Here is a 15647-nt window from a genome sequence, read left to right as displayed (position 1 = left end):
AGGCCTCTCCTCTTTTCCTTTGATATGTTATGTGAGATGGCACTTTTTAAGTTTTAGTAATAATAAGATTGAACTCTTAAAACTGAAGTATTTAATTTTTATATTAGATACGCGTACTTTTATAATAAAAATATACATAATTTATATAAAAGATACGCCCAAGAGTCTATGTTTTCTATTTTGAAAATAAAAAAGCTTTTCTCAACAAATGCTCCCATAGATGGCTAACCTGGAGATTTCAATAAAATGACTACCTAGCTGCAAAAAAACCTTAGGACCAGAATTGTTACCCACTTGTAACAGATAAAGACTATAAGAGTGATTCGAAGCACACCATGATGAAGGACTTCAATAAAAGTATGACTATTACAAATATATACATATATATATATAGGTACACCTTGCACAATTTGGCTATCCTAATCCCCACAATTTATACTCACTAATATCAATTGGTAGTAATTTTAGCAAGTTGTCATGACAATTTATTGCTATATACATCCACACTTGTATATATCTAAACAAAGTACATGTATAGGGTCAAAATAAACTAAATCCCACCAACCAGCGATGAGGGGAAAGAGAACACTACTACTATACTACCTCATCTATCAATGTCCACTACTACTGCCACTGCTCTACAGACCTGTAAAAGAGCTGCTACAATGATTCATAATCAATTACTTGCAGTACTATTTGCCTTTGCCTTCATGCGATGATTAAGTGTTTTCCTTTTGAAAAACATTGGGGTGATTGCCTGGTGGTTCTGGAGATTGTTGTGCACTTTCGGTTTGAGTTTAATTGTTCTGCACACTGTAAACGTTTCACACTTTCTATGATTTCATTCCAGCGATCATCTACCCCAAGTGTTAGGCATCTCTGTCACCTGCATTACTTCAATAGGCAGAAAGTGTTGAGAAGAAGAAAAAATTTGGAAACAGACAGAGAAGGTTGCCATGTGATACCTTTTTCGTTTGCTTTTTAGTGCAGATGATGAGGATGGATTGCTGTGCCAGTTCCTTTTTCTTTGATTGATAAACCAATTATTAATTTGCTTTAGTTGCAACCCTGTTTCTTGCACCAGTCTTGCCTTGTCGTCTTCCTGCATGAGTTCAAAAATAGTCCTAGTTCAAGTAGGTTCTACATGCTATAATCACATAATTCTGGTTGAAGCCGCCAATGTAGCTTAAGTACTTCTAAGCTTGTTAAATATCAGCAATCCAATAGAAATGAATTGGTGCTTGCTTAATGATGATATCCTCACTTACCGTTGGGTAGGGCCACTTAGAGTGGGATTGCCACCAAGCTTTTAAAGTCGAAGTTGTATCTCCTGGAAGTTTTCCAGCTCTTCTCTTGCGGAGAATCTCTTCGCGAATGTCCACAATCTTCTCTTTATAACCCTGAAAATTGAAGAGATTTAGTTAATAAACTATTAATCAAGACAGCTGCAGCAAAATGTTTGCTGCCTACCTGTTTAAGCTCATGTTTCAGCTCTTGCCGGACGCGTTCCATTAAGGATCGTTCACTCTCAGTCGGAATAAGGGGACCAAACCCCATGCTGTCTGGTCCATCTAGGCTTCCATCGAACAAGTTTGTCTCACTATCTGCTTGTTCATCATCATCATCTGACATAGTTGCTCCAGTGCCTTCGCCAGGAGATACTCCTGCAGCATTCACACATTACAATCAGGTTCAGCAGTGGTAACCAAAAGTACATAGAAAGCCAAACTGCATAAGTAATACATCATAAATCACCTTGAATAAGAGAACTACTAAGCCTGATAATTGTTTTGTCCATTTGTCAAAAAGCACGAGCAATATCAAAAATTTGTCTAGCACTATTATTTTACAGGTTGGCTAGGAAATAATATTCTGAGTACTAATCAAGCTGTATTAACAATTTTAACCTGCCGTGTTGGAAAAAATAGGAATCAGTAGCATTCTCTGGTACTTTCTGAGGAACATCATGTATTTTCTCTATGAAATGGTTGCATATTGGTATCTTTCAATGTTAATCAGACCATCTATCCCTGAAATTATAGCTGCCAAATTTAGCTTTCACGGTTCTTCTAAGTTGCCAAATCCTAGGGTGTCAAAGGGAAAAGGATACGACCAGTACAGAGACCCCAAGGACATGTAGAAAGCTCCTCTTATATGTTTTTAACCTACCACACGCCAGAATATGCTTTCAAAAGTGTTGAACTTCTATAATTATGAAACTAAATGAAAGACAAACTATGGTGATGGAGTTGGAAACCGAAGAAATTGAAAAATTGATGCAACATTTAGTTGCGACAAGTAAACACAAAGCTTTGGTGTCTCAGTTAACTTGATACTTGATAGTGATAGATTATATATGCATAAAAATGAAATTTCCTGCTCATGTATCAAACTGAAAGGGGAGCTACATATGTATGTTGTTTGTCTATACATGTTTATAAATGTGTGTATGCTTGTCACTAAATTATCAGGAGGTTTCCGTATGGAAATTTATCCAATAAGCACGTTGCTTGTGTAGTTTTACTGCTAAGTTTCTCTGTCATTGGTCAATATTCCTCTGACAGGTTTTATATTATACACATGTCAAAAGCACATAGTAAGAATAAATTTACCTTAAAATATGTAAAAGGATGGACAAGAAACAACATAAGTACGAGTGAAAAAGTAATCTTTAATACCAGGTTAAGGATAACAAGATTCTGTTTGAATACTGAATTCTTTCACAGTGACTACATTTTACACCTTTTACTTATAATAGTCTTTATAAATTATGACAACAATTAGAATCCTTGCTAATTGCTATTATGCCATACTAAGAAAAGAATAGTTGGTTTGTTTATTTATCTGAACTTGCTTTCTACAGAAAGTGCTAATGCTAAATCTGGACTGTCAAATTGATATGCATACCCGTAGCTAGACATGTTCATGTGAATGCACTAAAATTGATTTATTATCCTAATGACAAGATAAGGACTCCAGTACCATTGATATAGTAAGATCAATATGTACAGGGTCAAACTACTTGGTATACGTAGATTATCAATCCTTCGAAGCTCAATTTCAAATAACTCCACAAAAATATAGGCTATATAGCCACATCATGGTCAGAAGTGAAGTATGACTGAGGTCCAATATGATGGGTGTGCTAGGTTTACAAATTATTTTTTTCATTGATCTAAGCCCACGAAAAAGGTAGCAGCAGTTGAAATTCACCTGTCAGGCTTTGTAGAGATTGTTCAAGCTCCCAGCATGCCATCACTGCTTCCATTGCATGAACCCGTACATGTTGCTGTAGTTGTTCTTTAAATGAACATAGGAGCAAGACGTAGTGTGTCTGAGAAAAAGAGGAAGATGTTATAACTTTGCTTTCTTGTACTAAATTAAACAAACAAATGAGCTTCACAAAAGGCTACAAGCCCTATATCTTTTTCAAAACAGCCAGAGTAAAAAAATAAGAGTAAGATAGAACAATTAATGTCCAAAGAAACAGACATTATTTTGATCCTGAAATTCAGAATCAAGAAATTTATCAGTGAACAATGAGAGAAAACCTGCAGCAATTAGCATGACCATTGTATCAACTATCAAGTGACCCAACAAAATTGCAAGTTTAATCAAGAACTCTTTTCAATGAACAAAGAAATCTGAACATCAGCATGGACTGTGGAGTTACTTCACCTTAAAACAGCATAATTTGATCAAGAAAGAAACTGCATCAAAATTATATCACACTTTTGAAGCAAGAAAGGCGCACACCAATCTGAACCCTATCCCTCGATAGTGAGTGTTTAAATTTCAATAGAAACTGGGATTTTGAACTTTAATCAGCTCCAATTCCACATGACAGATAAACTGATGAATGCAAATCCACCGAGTCAAATCCCTCTGTTCATACCCACCTTTCACATTTAATTGTTTATGACTTTGTTCCATCTAGTACTAATTACCAAACTTCTAGATCAATCGGATCTACCTGAAGTAGCATGTCAGTTCTGTAACTTATTTAGCTATCTGTCTCTCCTTGATGCTTGAACAAAAAGAATAGCAACTGGTGTTGGGTGGGGTCCGCCTCAATAATGAGGAATATCCACCTGATATACTTAAGGAGAAAGAATTTTTTGCCTAATTGAATAAATGTGCTCTCTTGGTGATCAAATTTCAAAAAGAAAATCTCCAAGTTCGAGGAAGAAAGGAAATGATCTTTGGTTAGCAACTTGCAATCTGTTAAACTCCAATTTCTCTTTCACCATGTGGTCTCCATTCACTTCTTCACTGTAAAATATGTACTTCCTAACAAAGAAAGGAGAACAACTTTAGTCATCGGAAAACACAACAACAACAAAAAGTATTTGAAGGATTTAAGGTTGCTCCATACATTTGAATCGGATGAGATGAAATTAATGAACTTCCAAATTGTCATTCCACAATCTTGCATTGATCAGAGCCCAGAGAGCAAAGTGGGTACAAATCCTTCAATATAATAAATTGCTTAATGACAAGATAAGTTAAAATCCCGCATTTAATGCTGAGATATTAGACATCATTCTTCTCTGGCAAAGGTCCAAGCGCACAACCAGGGATTTGCCGACATAGTCGTCTCAAGAAAGAATTAGATCAGAGAAAAAGATTAGGGAATAACTTAAACCTATAGGAAAGAAAAGAAGAAGATGGTGAAGCACATAACTTCTAAAAATCCCATCCAAAAACATTTAATATCTCGGCAACCATTGAATTCTTTAAACAACTCCTCCAATTAGATTATTAAAGCATCTGTATGATATCCATTTTAGCTATAAAATTGCATGCAAAGCATCTTTTAAAAAAAATCTGGATTAGTTGAGAGCTAACAAGGTATAAGGAATTCAAGAACCAAAGACATGAAAAATTTTGCATACGAGAAAGAGAGAGGAGGGGGGGAAATTCACCATGAATTGGTCGAGCTCCTTCTCGTCTGGGATCATCTGGCCGCCGCCGTTGAGGACGGAGTACTTGGCGACGATGTTTTGGGATTGCGCGAGCTGCGCGTCGATCCTCGGGAGCTGGTCCACGGGCGTGGCTATCCGGAGGCACGCCACGTGCGCCGACAGTAGCTGCTCGTACAGCGGATGCGCCAAGATCTCCGCTTTGTACCTCGCCTTCTCCTGCGCGGCCGCCTCCCCCGTAGCCACGTGTCCCTCATCGGGATCCGCGGAGATCGCCGCCGCCGACGCGATCATCGACTCCCCGCCCCCTCCTCCGCCGCCGCTGCCGTTCCTCTGCAAGATCGCCGGGCGCGGCATCCATCCGGCGGCGGACGATGGCGAGGCAGAGGAGTCGGACGTGGTCTGGAGGTGGAGGAAGCTACCGTCGGAGTAGCCGCCCTGCTGCCGTAGAAGCCACGCCGGACCGGCGCCGAGGTGAGGCTTCCCGTCAAGCTGGTCCAAGGTGGGTCTCAGCACCGCATGGTTGTCGCCAAGGTGTTGCTCCGCGTACTGGGGAGGGATTCCCATGTCGTGCGAGAGGTGGCCGTGGAACGCCATAAGGTCACGCTGCGGTGACCCGATTCCTCTCTTCTCTATCCCCCACTCGGAGACGCCTAGCTCCACGATCACAGAGAGAGAGAGAGAGAGAGAGAAAGAGAGAGAAGACTAGTAGTTGTGTTGGTTGTTATTGTTTTTATCTAGGCCTTGTTCATTGACTTTTTTTTGCATATCAACGCCTACAGTTTAACCTAATTACAATTACCCCCCTCCATTTTACTCTCCTCTTTTAATAAGACTCAAATCTAGGGGGTAATCTGCATCAAAAAGAAAAAGAACCCCAATTTTCCAAATGATTAATTAAAGGGAATCACAATCGCAATCTATTATTCATAATGGTTAGGAACCCCAACAAGCGATTATTAAACCACCCATCGCGCTGCGTTAGTTGGGCAGGTGGCGGTTCGGTGATAAACTCACCCCCTCGTTCCCAAACCCCACTCCATCTCACCACCACCACCACGTCCACGATATTTTTGTTCCATGATTAAAACAGCGCGGGGGAGGGAGGACGAGAAGGAGGAGGAGGAGAAGGAGACCTCTCCGAGGCCACGTGGAGGAACTAGGCGCCGAGGACCACTTAGGCGGGGCCCAGATAAGGAGCACGCTATGGGGCGCGGCTAATGAGGACGCAACGCGTGGCGGCGGGTGGTGGGACCCCAGGGGGGGGGGGTGGGCTTGACCTTAGGCGATGGGAAAGAGACAAAAGGGTGGCGCCGGCGGCTGAGGCTGAGACACGCCCCCATATTTACTTGTACGGTTGCTGCCGCGTGGTCCCCACCCACCCCCCTCTCTCCACTCTGCCAAAACCGTTAGGCTTGTCCTTAACGGCGACCGTCAAGTTTTTTCCTAGATTTTTTCTGTGGCTAAATTGCATTTTAAGCCCTGCGTTGTGATCCAATATGATATGAAACCCTGGAGAATAAAACGGTAGACAAATTGTAACAATTAAAATTTTCATCCAAATACTCAGGTGTTCTATTAGCTCAATATTTTCCTCCCTAAATAAAATAAATCGTCAAATTAACTAAATTTTTCCTTTCATTTTTAAATCAGACTATATTTTAACAGGGGTAATTAAGCTAATTTTATAATTTAAAACAAATTTTGGGTAAATTACAATTTTCCATATAATTTAGCCTAAGCTATTTATTTGTTTAATATTTTCATACAATGCTATTTGACTAAAAGTATCTTTAATGTAATAACTTAACCGATATAAGAAAAAAATAAGGAGATTATTAAAATAAAATAAAAAGATATACAATTTTAAAGTGATTTTTGACAAATATACTGAAAAAATTTTAATATACAAATTTATCAAAAGAATAAGGTTTTATTAAAACAATTCAAAAATAGATAATTTAGTTGTCTCAAGGAAATGTGATGCCAAATATTTATTAATGAATATGATAGTTGGAATTTCTATTGTTGTTTATTTTTAACAAGTGTTAGCTTAATGCATATTATATGATAAACAACTCAATAAAGCTACAAATTATTAGGATATGGTGCCAAATTATAGTCTTGGTGATATCTAAGATTGATGACTAACAATATTATTTATTTTTTATTTATTTATTGTTGTTGTTCATGGGATTAATGAGAAGAGAACATCTGTCTCATCATTTGACTAATCCTGATAATTTGTGAAGAAATATCTTGTGATCAGAAAAAGCCATGGTTAAGCATCAACCACTAATCATTTTGAATTATTATTATTATTATTATTGTTAAAACTCTATAAACTTTTGATTAGATTGCAAAATTTAGGTTAAGGTGTTCTTTATATCCTAGAAATATTATTTGTTTGAATAGAAATCACTTTAGTTTCTCTAACTTTTTTCTTTCTTTTCTATCACCAAATCATCTCGACTAAAAAGTACAAAGAACAAGAATACATACATACATCGAGTATTATGATCAATATCACGACCGAAATGGAAGATAAAAGCATTTCAAATTATCGAGTTTTTACTTGACGGTTCTCATGCATGTATATATATAGGATATCTTATGTGATTGAGATAAAAATATATCTATAAAAAAAAAATTGGTGGATATTAGTGTTAGGTACCCTTCATTAAAGAAAAACTATTTTCCCATTAAAAAAACCCCTAAATTGGACACTTGTTTTAAGATGTTTGGATTTTTCTAGGCACTCACAATAGTGCATATGTTTAGATTAATTTTTTATTTAAAAAGGTGAGAATTTAATAGTGTCTCAACTAAACCAGTGTCATTATGATTCAAACAGAGAATCTTTCAACTCATATGTCTAGCATAATTAATATGAATCAAGTCATCAATATTAACTTTAATTAAGTTAGGTAACACTCTTCGTCCAACCTAACATATAATCAAAATAACAACAATTATTAGAGTATATATATATATATATATATATAAACCTCAGAACTATAATATATCGTCACGTAAATTATTTTACCAGTAAGTTTTAGTTTTCTCTCTTTAATTAATCATATCTTTAAGTTAAAAAAATTCTAACGGATAACTAACGGAAGGGGGTATTAGAAAATTTTACATAATTAAGAGGATTAATATGTAAGGAAAAATAGACGACGAAGTCTACGTAAGAAATAGGCAATAGTTGATATGTATGTGCTTGTACTTGAGAAGCCAAGGTCAGTTGGTTTGTGGTCCTAATTAATAATTCTAATAAAATTTGGGACCACAAGGAGTATCTTTCCATCATAGTAAAGAAATAGGCAAAGCAAAATTTGTCATTTTCTTTGGGGGGAAAAGGTCTATTTCACATCCTATTTTCAAACTATAAAATATTTCACAAAAAAAGAAGAAGAAATCATCATCTCAAATTTGAGATATTTTTATCAAAGGATTGGAATATTTATCAAAGAAAAAGATATTTTCATTTTACACCCTATATTATAGGTTTATTTTGATTCAATTTCGGAAGAAATAAACACAACTAAAAGGGTGTGAAATGAAAGATTACCTCCGTCGTTTACTAGAGCCGTGAAACCAAACGGGTTGACGGACGGACCACTTGATTAGCTTTTAAATGCGTCATCCGGAAGTGGAGTGGTCCCCCACCTTTGCACCCACTTACTCCACTGGCTCCGGGGCTCCGGTCCCGAGGTGGTCCCCATCCTCGTGCTCTACAGAACTTGGCCACGTGGCGTGACGTCGTGGTGCCCGCGGCGGTGAGGATAGAGCGGTCCCCGGACCTTTTGGACGCCTGCGGTAATTAATTATGCGGTGTCGGGAGAGAAGATTATACCCTCGCCGACGAATGAAATGACGAAAATACCCCCCTGCTGCTCGTAACACTGCTGGTACTTGGAGGGGTATTAATGTACTCCGCGCTGCGCATCGGAGGATGTGATAAAAGGTTAGGAGCCGAATCTAATAGGACTTAAATAATTGATAGGATTCGATTCGCTCCGTGGGGACGTTGAGATTGACGTTTAATTAATTTTATCTCTCGATATATTATTTTAAGTTTGTTTTATATTAATTTATTTTCTAAGAAAATTGACTTGGTTATCAAATTATATATTGAGAAAGTCTACTAACTCATAATTTATTAAAAATAAAATAAAATCAAGATTTAAATGTTAGCGTTTCATTTCTATATTTTAAAATTTCTTATTTGTATTTACACCCCTATCAATTTGATATTTTATGAATAGCAAGGGCCAACCATTAGCAGAAGATAGGTAAGATTACTCAATGAGTGTAAGAAATAATCTTATTTTAGATAATTAAAGATTTTATAATTTAAATTACGGATGAGTATCGCATGATTCAAATTTAGAAACTCTATTTTGATACCACGATAACTCACTAATTACTCTAAAAGCTTTTCTAACATTCTGATATTTTTCATAATCATCTAGCTAAATTATCGGGGGCGATTGACCCTAGTATCGAGCTTATAACCTATGGGCTCTTAAATAACAAACAGCTGCATTTTATTCACACACGCAAAGCCATTTTTTTAATCTTATAATTGTAAAATGAGTGACGATTTTAATTCATATTTTATTTTGTTTATGAGAAAAATAAGAATTTAATGATATCGTAGTTAAACTGACGATGACGATGTAATTCAGAGCTGAAAATTTATTTTAATTCATATTTTATTTTGTTTATGAGAAAAATAAGAATTTAATGATATCGTAGTTAAACTGACGATGACGATGTAATTCAGAGCTGAAAATTTATTTTAATATATAGTTATAAAAAATGATAATAAATGGTATCCTTACAACAAATAGAGGAGGATTTTTAAGAGGTATATATACACCCAAAATAAAGAAGAAATCCTACATTTTTAATTAGGTGGGACTAATTTAGAGTGCCCACCAAATATGATACCAAATGATAAGACTCAATTAATTATTATGATCCTAATGCTTCTTGATGGAATATACTCTAATGTATCCTAATAGATAAGAATATCATTTGTCTAGTCTTTCTCTTTCATAGTATCATTGTATAAAATAGTGCATAGTGGCTAACATAAGACTTAACATTGCAACACCTAGGACTATTTAATTACTATTATAGTTTGGGAATGTCTCCATTATACCTAAAACTACTAATTCAATAGCTCTTATTTAATTTGATCTTTTTATAATAATAATAATATCCTTATTCTATTTTATATAGATTGTTAAATAGTTGTTAAATAGAGACGTTAACATATATCTATATAGTAATTTTATAAAAAAATAAAATAATTTTTTCCTATTTTTTTTCTTTTACTTTATTGATATAAGATGAAAATAATAGTAATTTTTAGAATAAAACTTTATTTTGGGATAACAAAGAAGTATCTATTCTAGAATTGACCTTATTCCTAAAGTAAATAAGACTTTAGGTTTTACTTAATACTAAGATTAGGCTCTTGAAGCTTATTATATTCATTTTTATATAAGAGATATGCATACGGAACCATTTTTACTAGTTTTAAAACCTTAGAAGTTTTTTTTATTGCATATGCCACTTTTGACACTTAATAAATAAAATTTTACAGGAAAGAAAAAAATAATTTTATCCGTCGCAAAAAGACTTATCAAGCTTTCTTTGAAGTTCTCAATTATTTTATTCACTTAACTTTAGCATTTACGAGTAGAGTGTTCGTAATCTTATCTTAGCTACTAAGATTCATAAATATTTTTTGTAGATATTTAAGAGGTTAAAGATAATATCAAGAGATGTTATCTCTTATTCTTATCAATCTAGTTGTGGATAAGCTTAAGTCTTACCTAATTAATTATCTGTGTCCCTCTAGTCTAGCTTTGCATTTGGGCACTGTTAGCATTTGGACTTCGACCAAGATTTCCATGGGTCATCACACACGTTGAACACGAGGAATATTTTTAAAACAATGGCCTCAGGGGGTACTTTCGTAATTAAGTGTCGTCGGAAAGCCGCAGAGGGTGGGGCCCGGCGAGGGGAGCTAGACGTTGCGCGTCAATCGCTTTCTCTCTTCCCGTGCGCGGCGATTAATTCCCGATGCCATCGGCCACCCTCGCCGGCGCTCCAATCGCCCTCTTTCCCACGCGTTCCCAAAATACCCCCGCCCCCCCCCCCCCCGCGAGTGGACGCCGACGACGCCACGTTGCGGCTTTGAGAAGGTTCTCGCGCCCCCATCATTAAGGCTTAATTAATAATATAATTATTAGTAGGTAGTTGGGTTTTCCGTGAGGAATCCACCATCCACTGACGTGGCTGTTGAGGCCCAATAGGTGCACGCCACGTTTGCTTGCAAATTTGGTAACATAAATATGTGTTTAAATAAAGCTTTGTTTAATTATTTATATATATATATATATATAGTAAATATCTCATTCAGTTTTAAAGAAGAATATGTGGAGAATTAAGCTTAATTAATGATGCATTACCTCCTGTTGAGAAGATGGAAATTGTTCACAATGTTCCAATTGCAAGTTGCTTAGAGATGCCATTAGCTAAGAAATGCCAAAATTTCTTTATTTTAGTGGACAACTTGGCATGATCTTTCTCTTCTTGTACTGGAAGTTAATGCACTTCTTCAAGATGAATATTCTTAAGAATAAATATAAGCATCAAGTATCCTGATATTGCTAATTAAGAGGGGTTTTAGGCCTTTTTGTGGGACATTATATGGTCCATCCTTCTTATTGGGCTCAAGAAAAGAGTCATTAAAATACATAATTAATGGTAGTTGTTCTCTGCTTACATGTTGCTTCCATCATCTCTAATGTTTTTAATCTTAATTTTACTCTTATTGTCATTAACACTATGCAATATGGGTACTTATGATTGGGCATTTAGATTTTTTTTTTTATTTTATAAAAAGTGAAAGAGTATGCTCTATTATATTAGCAAATGTTAGGTTAAATATTACAATCTCCAATGCTTTTCTTTAATAAAAAATTATCATACAGGAGGAGAAGGGGATCATATATTAAAAAAATTACTATATATTTAAAGGCTCTCTATTTTAAAACAAAATTCAAGTAGAACTTAAAAAGAAATCAGAGTTTGATTCAAAAACAATGCTGCATCAAGGGGACAAAAATGTAACTAAAATATAAATTTAATCTAGCATATTTAATGATAATAATAATGAGAAGAAGAAGAACAATAAAAGAGGGTGTGTTCCATAATAAATTTCCCTTGTTTTATCCCCCCCCCCCCTCTCCCTTTTCTACATTTAAGTACACATTGTCTTGGCATGGTGATGTTTGTACCAAATGGTGGGGAGTTTGATGCAAAAGAATTTATTGAGTCACTCATCACTGTGCACTCAATGCTGCATCCTTTTTCTCTTTTGCCACAGGATCAGCTCCTTGTCCTCTTCTCTAAGTACAGTAGAAAAAGCATACAGGAATTCCAATTTCTCACTGTCCTCATTGGCTTTTGGCTAAGAGTCAAAAGATACTGCAATATAGAATTGTCATAATAATGAGCACATTTATGTACACCATCTTTGCCTTGTTTTTGCCTGAGGCTTTGCATGGCATGCAATAAAGATAGGAAGGATGCCACTACTGCTGCTGCTGCTGCTGCTGCTGCTGTGGTAGAAGTGAATCAGGAAAGGGCTGTGTGAGTTGGGTTTGATGGTAATAATTGAAGCTGAGCATCTGATGCTCATCCCATAAATTGTCTGTCTCTGGTGAAAAGTAGTTGTGCTTCTTTTCCCCAAGTGACAGCTCTTCTTATTAGGGCACTTTCAGAGAACCCAGGGATTGAAGTCCCCACACCAAGAAGGGAAGAAATTGGAAGATTGAGCCAATGTAGTCTCGATCCTATCACTCTATGATAGAGATTATATAGACATTGAGATTGATATTTGATATAAAAAAAATTCTAATAGAACATTATATATATGAATGATTTGGGTTAATCGTGTCTCGTTGAAGTGTTAGTTCAACTATCCAATCAAGCGTATTTAGAGACGCGATGGCTATCGTTTTTTTTCTTCTATCCTATGAGCTTGTTACTTAGGAAATAAATAAATTAGAGGATTGAGATTGTTTCATTTTAGAACTAAATTTTATAAATCTTTTTTGTTTCCGTATTATTTGTATTTTATTTGTTGGTGTTAACTCATCAACTACTCTAAGAAATTAAACGGATAAAAAACAATAATTGTTATCTTATATATACATATATTAACACTCTTTTTATTTTTAACAAGCCTAAAATAGACTTAATTTAAATAGATAGAGATTTTGTCATTTAAATTCCAGCAATTAGTATTTCTTCTATCTGGGTGTATTTTTAATTAATATTTGCCTAGTTTAGTGGTTCTTCATACAAATCCAAGGCAAATAATTATAGAAATGATTGATCTCATGTATTTATATCCTTACATCGTACCTAGAAGTCTTTTGACACAACACAAATGTAATTTAATATTTCTCAATAATTACTAACTAACTTTAGCAAAGTTGATAGGTAATTAACCTCCTTCGACCAAGGAGGTTCTAGGATCGATTCTAACCCCAAACAATTATTCTTGAAATATTTTTTTAGTGATTTAATCTCTTGGCCTAACGACTCGGCTCAATTGATGATTCAGTGATACAATGGCTTGAAGGATCAGCACGGCAACACGATGACTTGAAACAATATCTCGATAACATTTAGTAGGGTTGATTTTATATCTAAGTAGGGTTGATTTTTTTGTCTAGTATATATTAAGCCTTTGTGCTTTTAAAAGATAAATGAAAAAAAAACCTTTCTTAGGTTAGCCTAACCAGGTCATCTCATTAGATGACAAACATGTCCACCTCTAATTACTGGTCATTCTTCTAACTTTGCACCTAAGTCTCAGACACAGACAATTATGTCTTAATGATAAGATACATTATTTCTTCTTTCCATTGTGTTTGTTTATTTATTTAATTATAAGTATTGTATTAATAATCTACAAACTTGAAATGAAAAAGAAAACAGCAAACCATTTAGTATGCTTCATTGCTTCTCTTTTCCTGGAAAAAGAAGATAGTCTTCATCTTATCCATCCATCTATCCTGATCTTATCCATTAGCATGTCTTCTTCTATACTTGTTAAAATATGAAACCTCTCTCACTCTCTCTTGACTTAGGAGATTGAGAGACTACACAAAGACATGATAGGTTCCTTATGCTTTGTGTTAATCTAGATAATATATCTTAATGAATTATATATATATATATATATTATTGATTCATTACTTAATAGAAGGTTTTGGAAAGAAAGGAAGGGAAAAAAAAGGGAAAGAAGTTTGGTGGGAGAAAGTTGCTTTTATAGGTTTATATCATACTTTTAAGATTAAAAGTTGGACATGAATATAAAGGACAAGATAATAAATCCAAAATATAGGATGCTGTTTATAAATTTCCCTTCATCATAAGGTAATATGGGTAGGTCTATTATAAAAGCAAGAACTGGGCTAGGCCTGCAATGGCCTTTTATTGCTATTTTGGGCTTCCATTGTTTGCTTTGCTAATTAAAAGTTAAAACCTCTTGCTGATGTTTAGACATTTGCAAATGAAGTCCTTTTCTAGATAATAGAATTTGCAAATAAGAACCCTCTAATAATAATAGGGATACTTTTACCCAAAAAAAAAACCTTTAAATTTTAGTAATAACAAGATATTTTAGGATTTGGATAGAAATATTGCTTCAGCCTTAGCGAGCATTGCAAAAAGAGTTCAGTGCTGTGGCAAGATTTAGTAGACTTAGTTTTTAAAGGTAAACTCAAAGTCTATTTTACTTGATATTAATATTAAAACTAATGCCAAGGATGTGGTGATTATTCTTAATGAGAATGTGATTTCTTTTTTTTTCCTTCTTACATGGAGTAGCTTATAAAAGAGATTTGGTGGGAGTCTACTAAGTTTACATTTTTCTTTTATTGATAGATCTTTAAACTATATTGTTAATAGTTTGGCTAGATCTACTCTATTGTTAGGCTTTGGTGGGATGCTTTCATAGACTTGGCTTGGACTGATCTCAAATTGTATCTTAGTTTTGGCTTAAAATTTCAACAAAAGAACAAGAAGATTGAGCTCTTCTACTACATTTGCACATTTTCTTTATAATGAAGAGCACACGATTTATATAAAGAATATTCGCAATAAATTATTCTTGTTATTACCAAAATTTTATGGTTTTTTTATGCAAACATTCCATATTAATCATAGATGAATATTCCGACATTATGCACTATATATATATATATATATATTTATTTCTATAAAGGTAGAATGATAGGTGAAGAACAATTCTCTTAGAAAATAAATAGATAGAAAAGAGAATCTTGTTATGGACTAGCAAAAAAAGTAGTTAAAAAAAGAGAAGTATTTTCTAAAGAAGGATATAAATATAGGGAATGATATTACACAAAATCACCTACTATTAATTTTTCTATTACGCAGTTAATACAGCTAAAGATTAAAAATATTGCACTTGTCAAATAAAAGAAATAATCTTTTTAGACAAATAATGTGAGTTTTTGACAAATTTGATATACTTAGCAAAACTTATTACTATTTAAGAATAGTTTTTAAATCATTTATTAAAGTATTATGGTTCTACTAAGTATGCAGTCACTTAGTTTTTCTAAATATGTTGCTATGTGATTAATGGTTTACAAACTTGCT

The 15647-nt window shown here is 34.7% G+C and overlaps 1 protein-coding gene across 2 annotated transcripts; it reads right to left on the bottom strand.

The window, feature by feature from the left end:
- Nucleotides 1–415: 415 nt before the first annotated feature.
- LOC140793708 (homeobox protein knotted-1-like 13) lies at nt 416–5856 on the bottom strand. 2 transcript variants are annotated; one of them, XM_073145361.1, is made up of 6 exons: nt 4926–5856; nt 3214–3334; nt 1471–1664; nt 1269–1400; nt 966–1102; nt 416–886 (listed from the first exon to the last, which is right to left on the bottom strand). In XM_073145361.1, the coding sequence occupies exons 1-6, from the start codon at nt 5517–5519 to the stop codon at nt 883–885; spliced, it is 1182 nt and encodes a 393-aa protein (XP_073001462.1). In that variant the 5' UTR covers nt 5520–5856; the 3' UTR covers nt 416–882. The 2 variants fall into 2 exon arrangements, with proteins under 2 accessions (XP_073001462.1, XP_073001461.1); XM_073145360.1 differs by having other exon boundaries at nt 416–894; nt 4926–5853.
- Nucleotides 5857–15647: the final 9791 nt, after the last annotated feature.

This window comes from Typha latifolia, chromosome 8 (genome assembly GCF_019914945.1).
Source record: "Typha latifolia isolate L0001 chromosome 8, TyphaL0001v2, whole genome shotgun sequence".
NCBI lineage: Eukaryota > Viridiplantae > Streptophyta > Magnoliopsida > Poales > Typhaceae > Typha > Typha latifolia.
The sequence above is the reverse complement of the archived record's forward strand: the minus strand, read 5'-3'. Positions and strand labels throughout refer to the sequence as shown.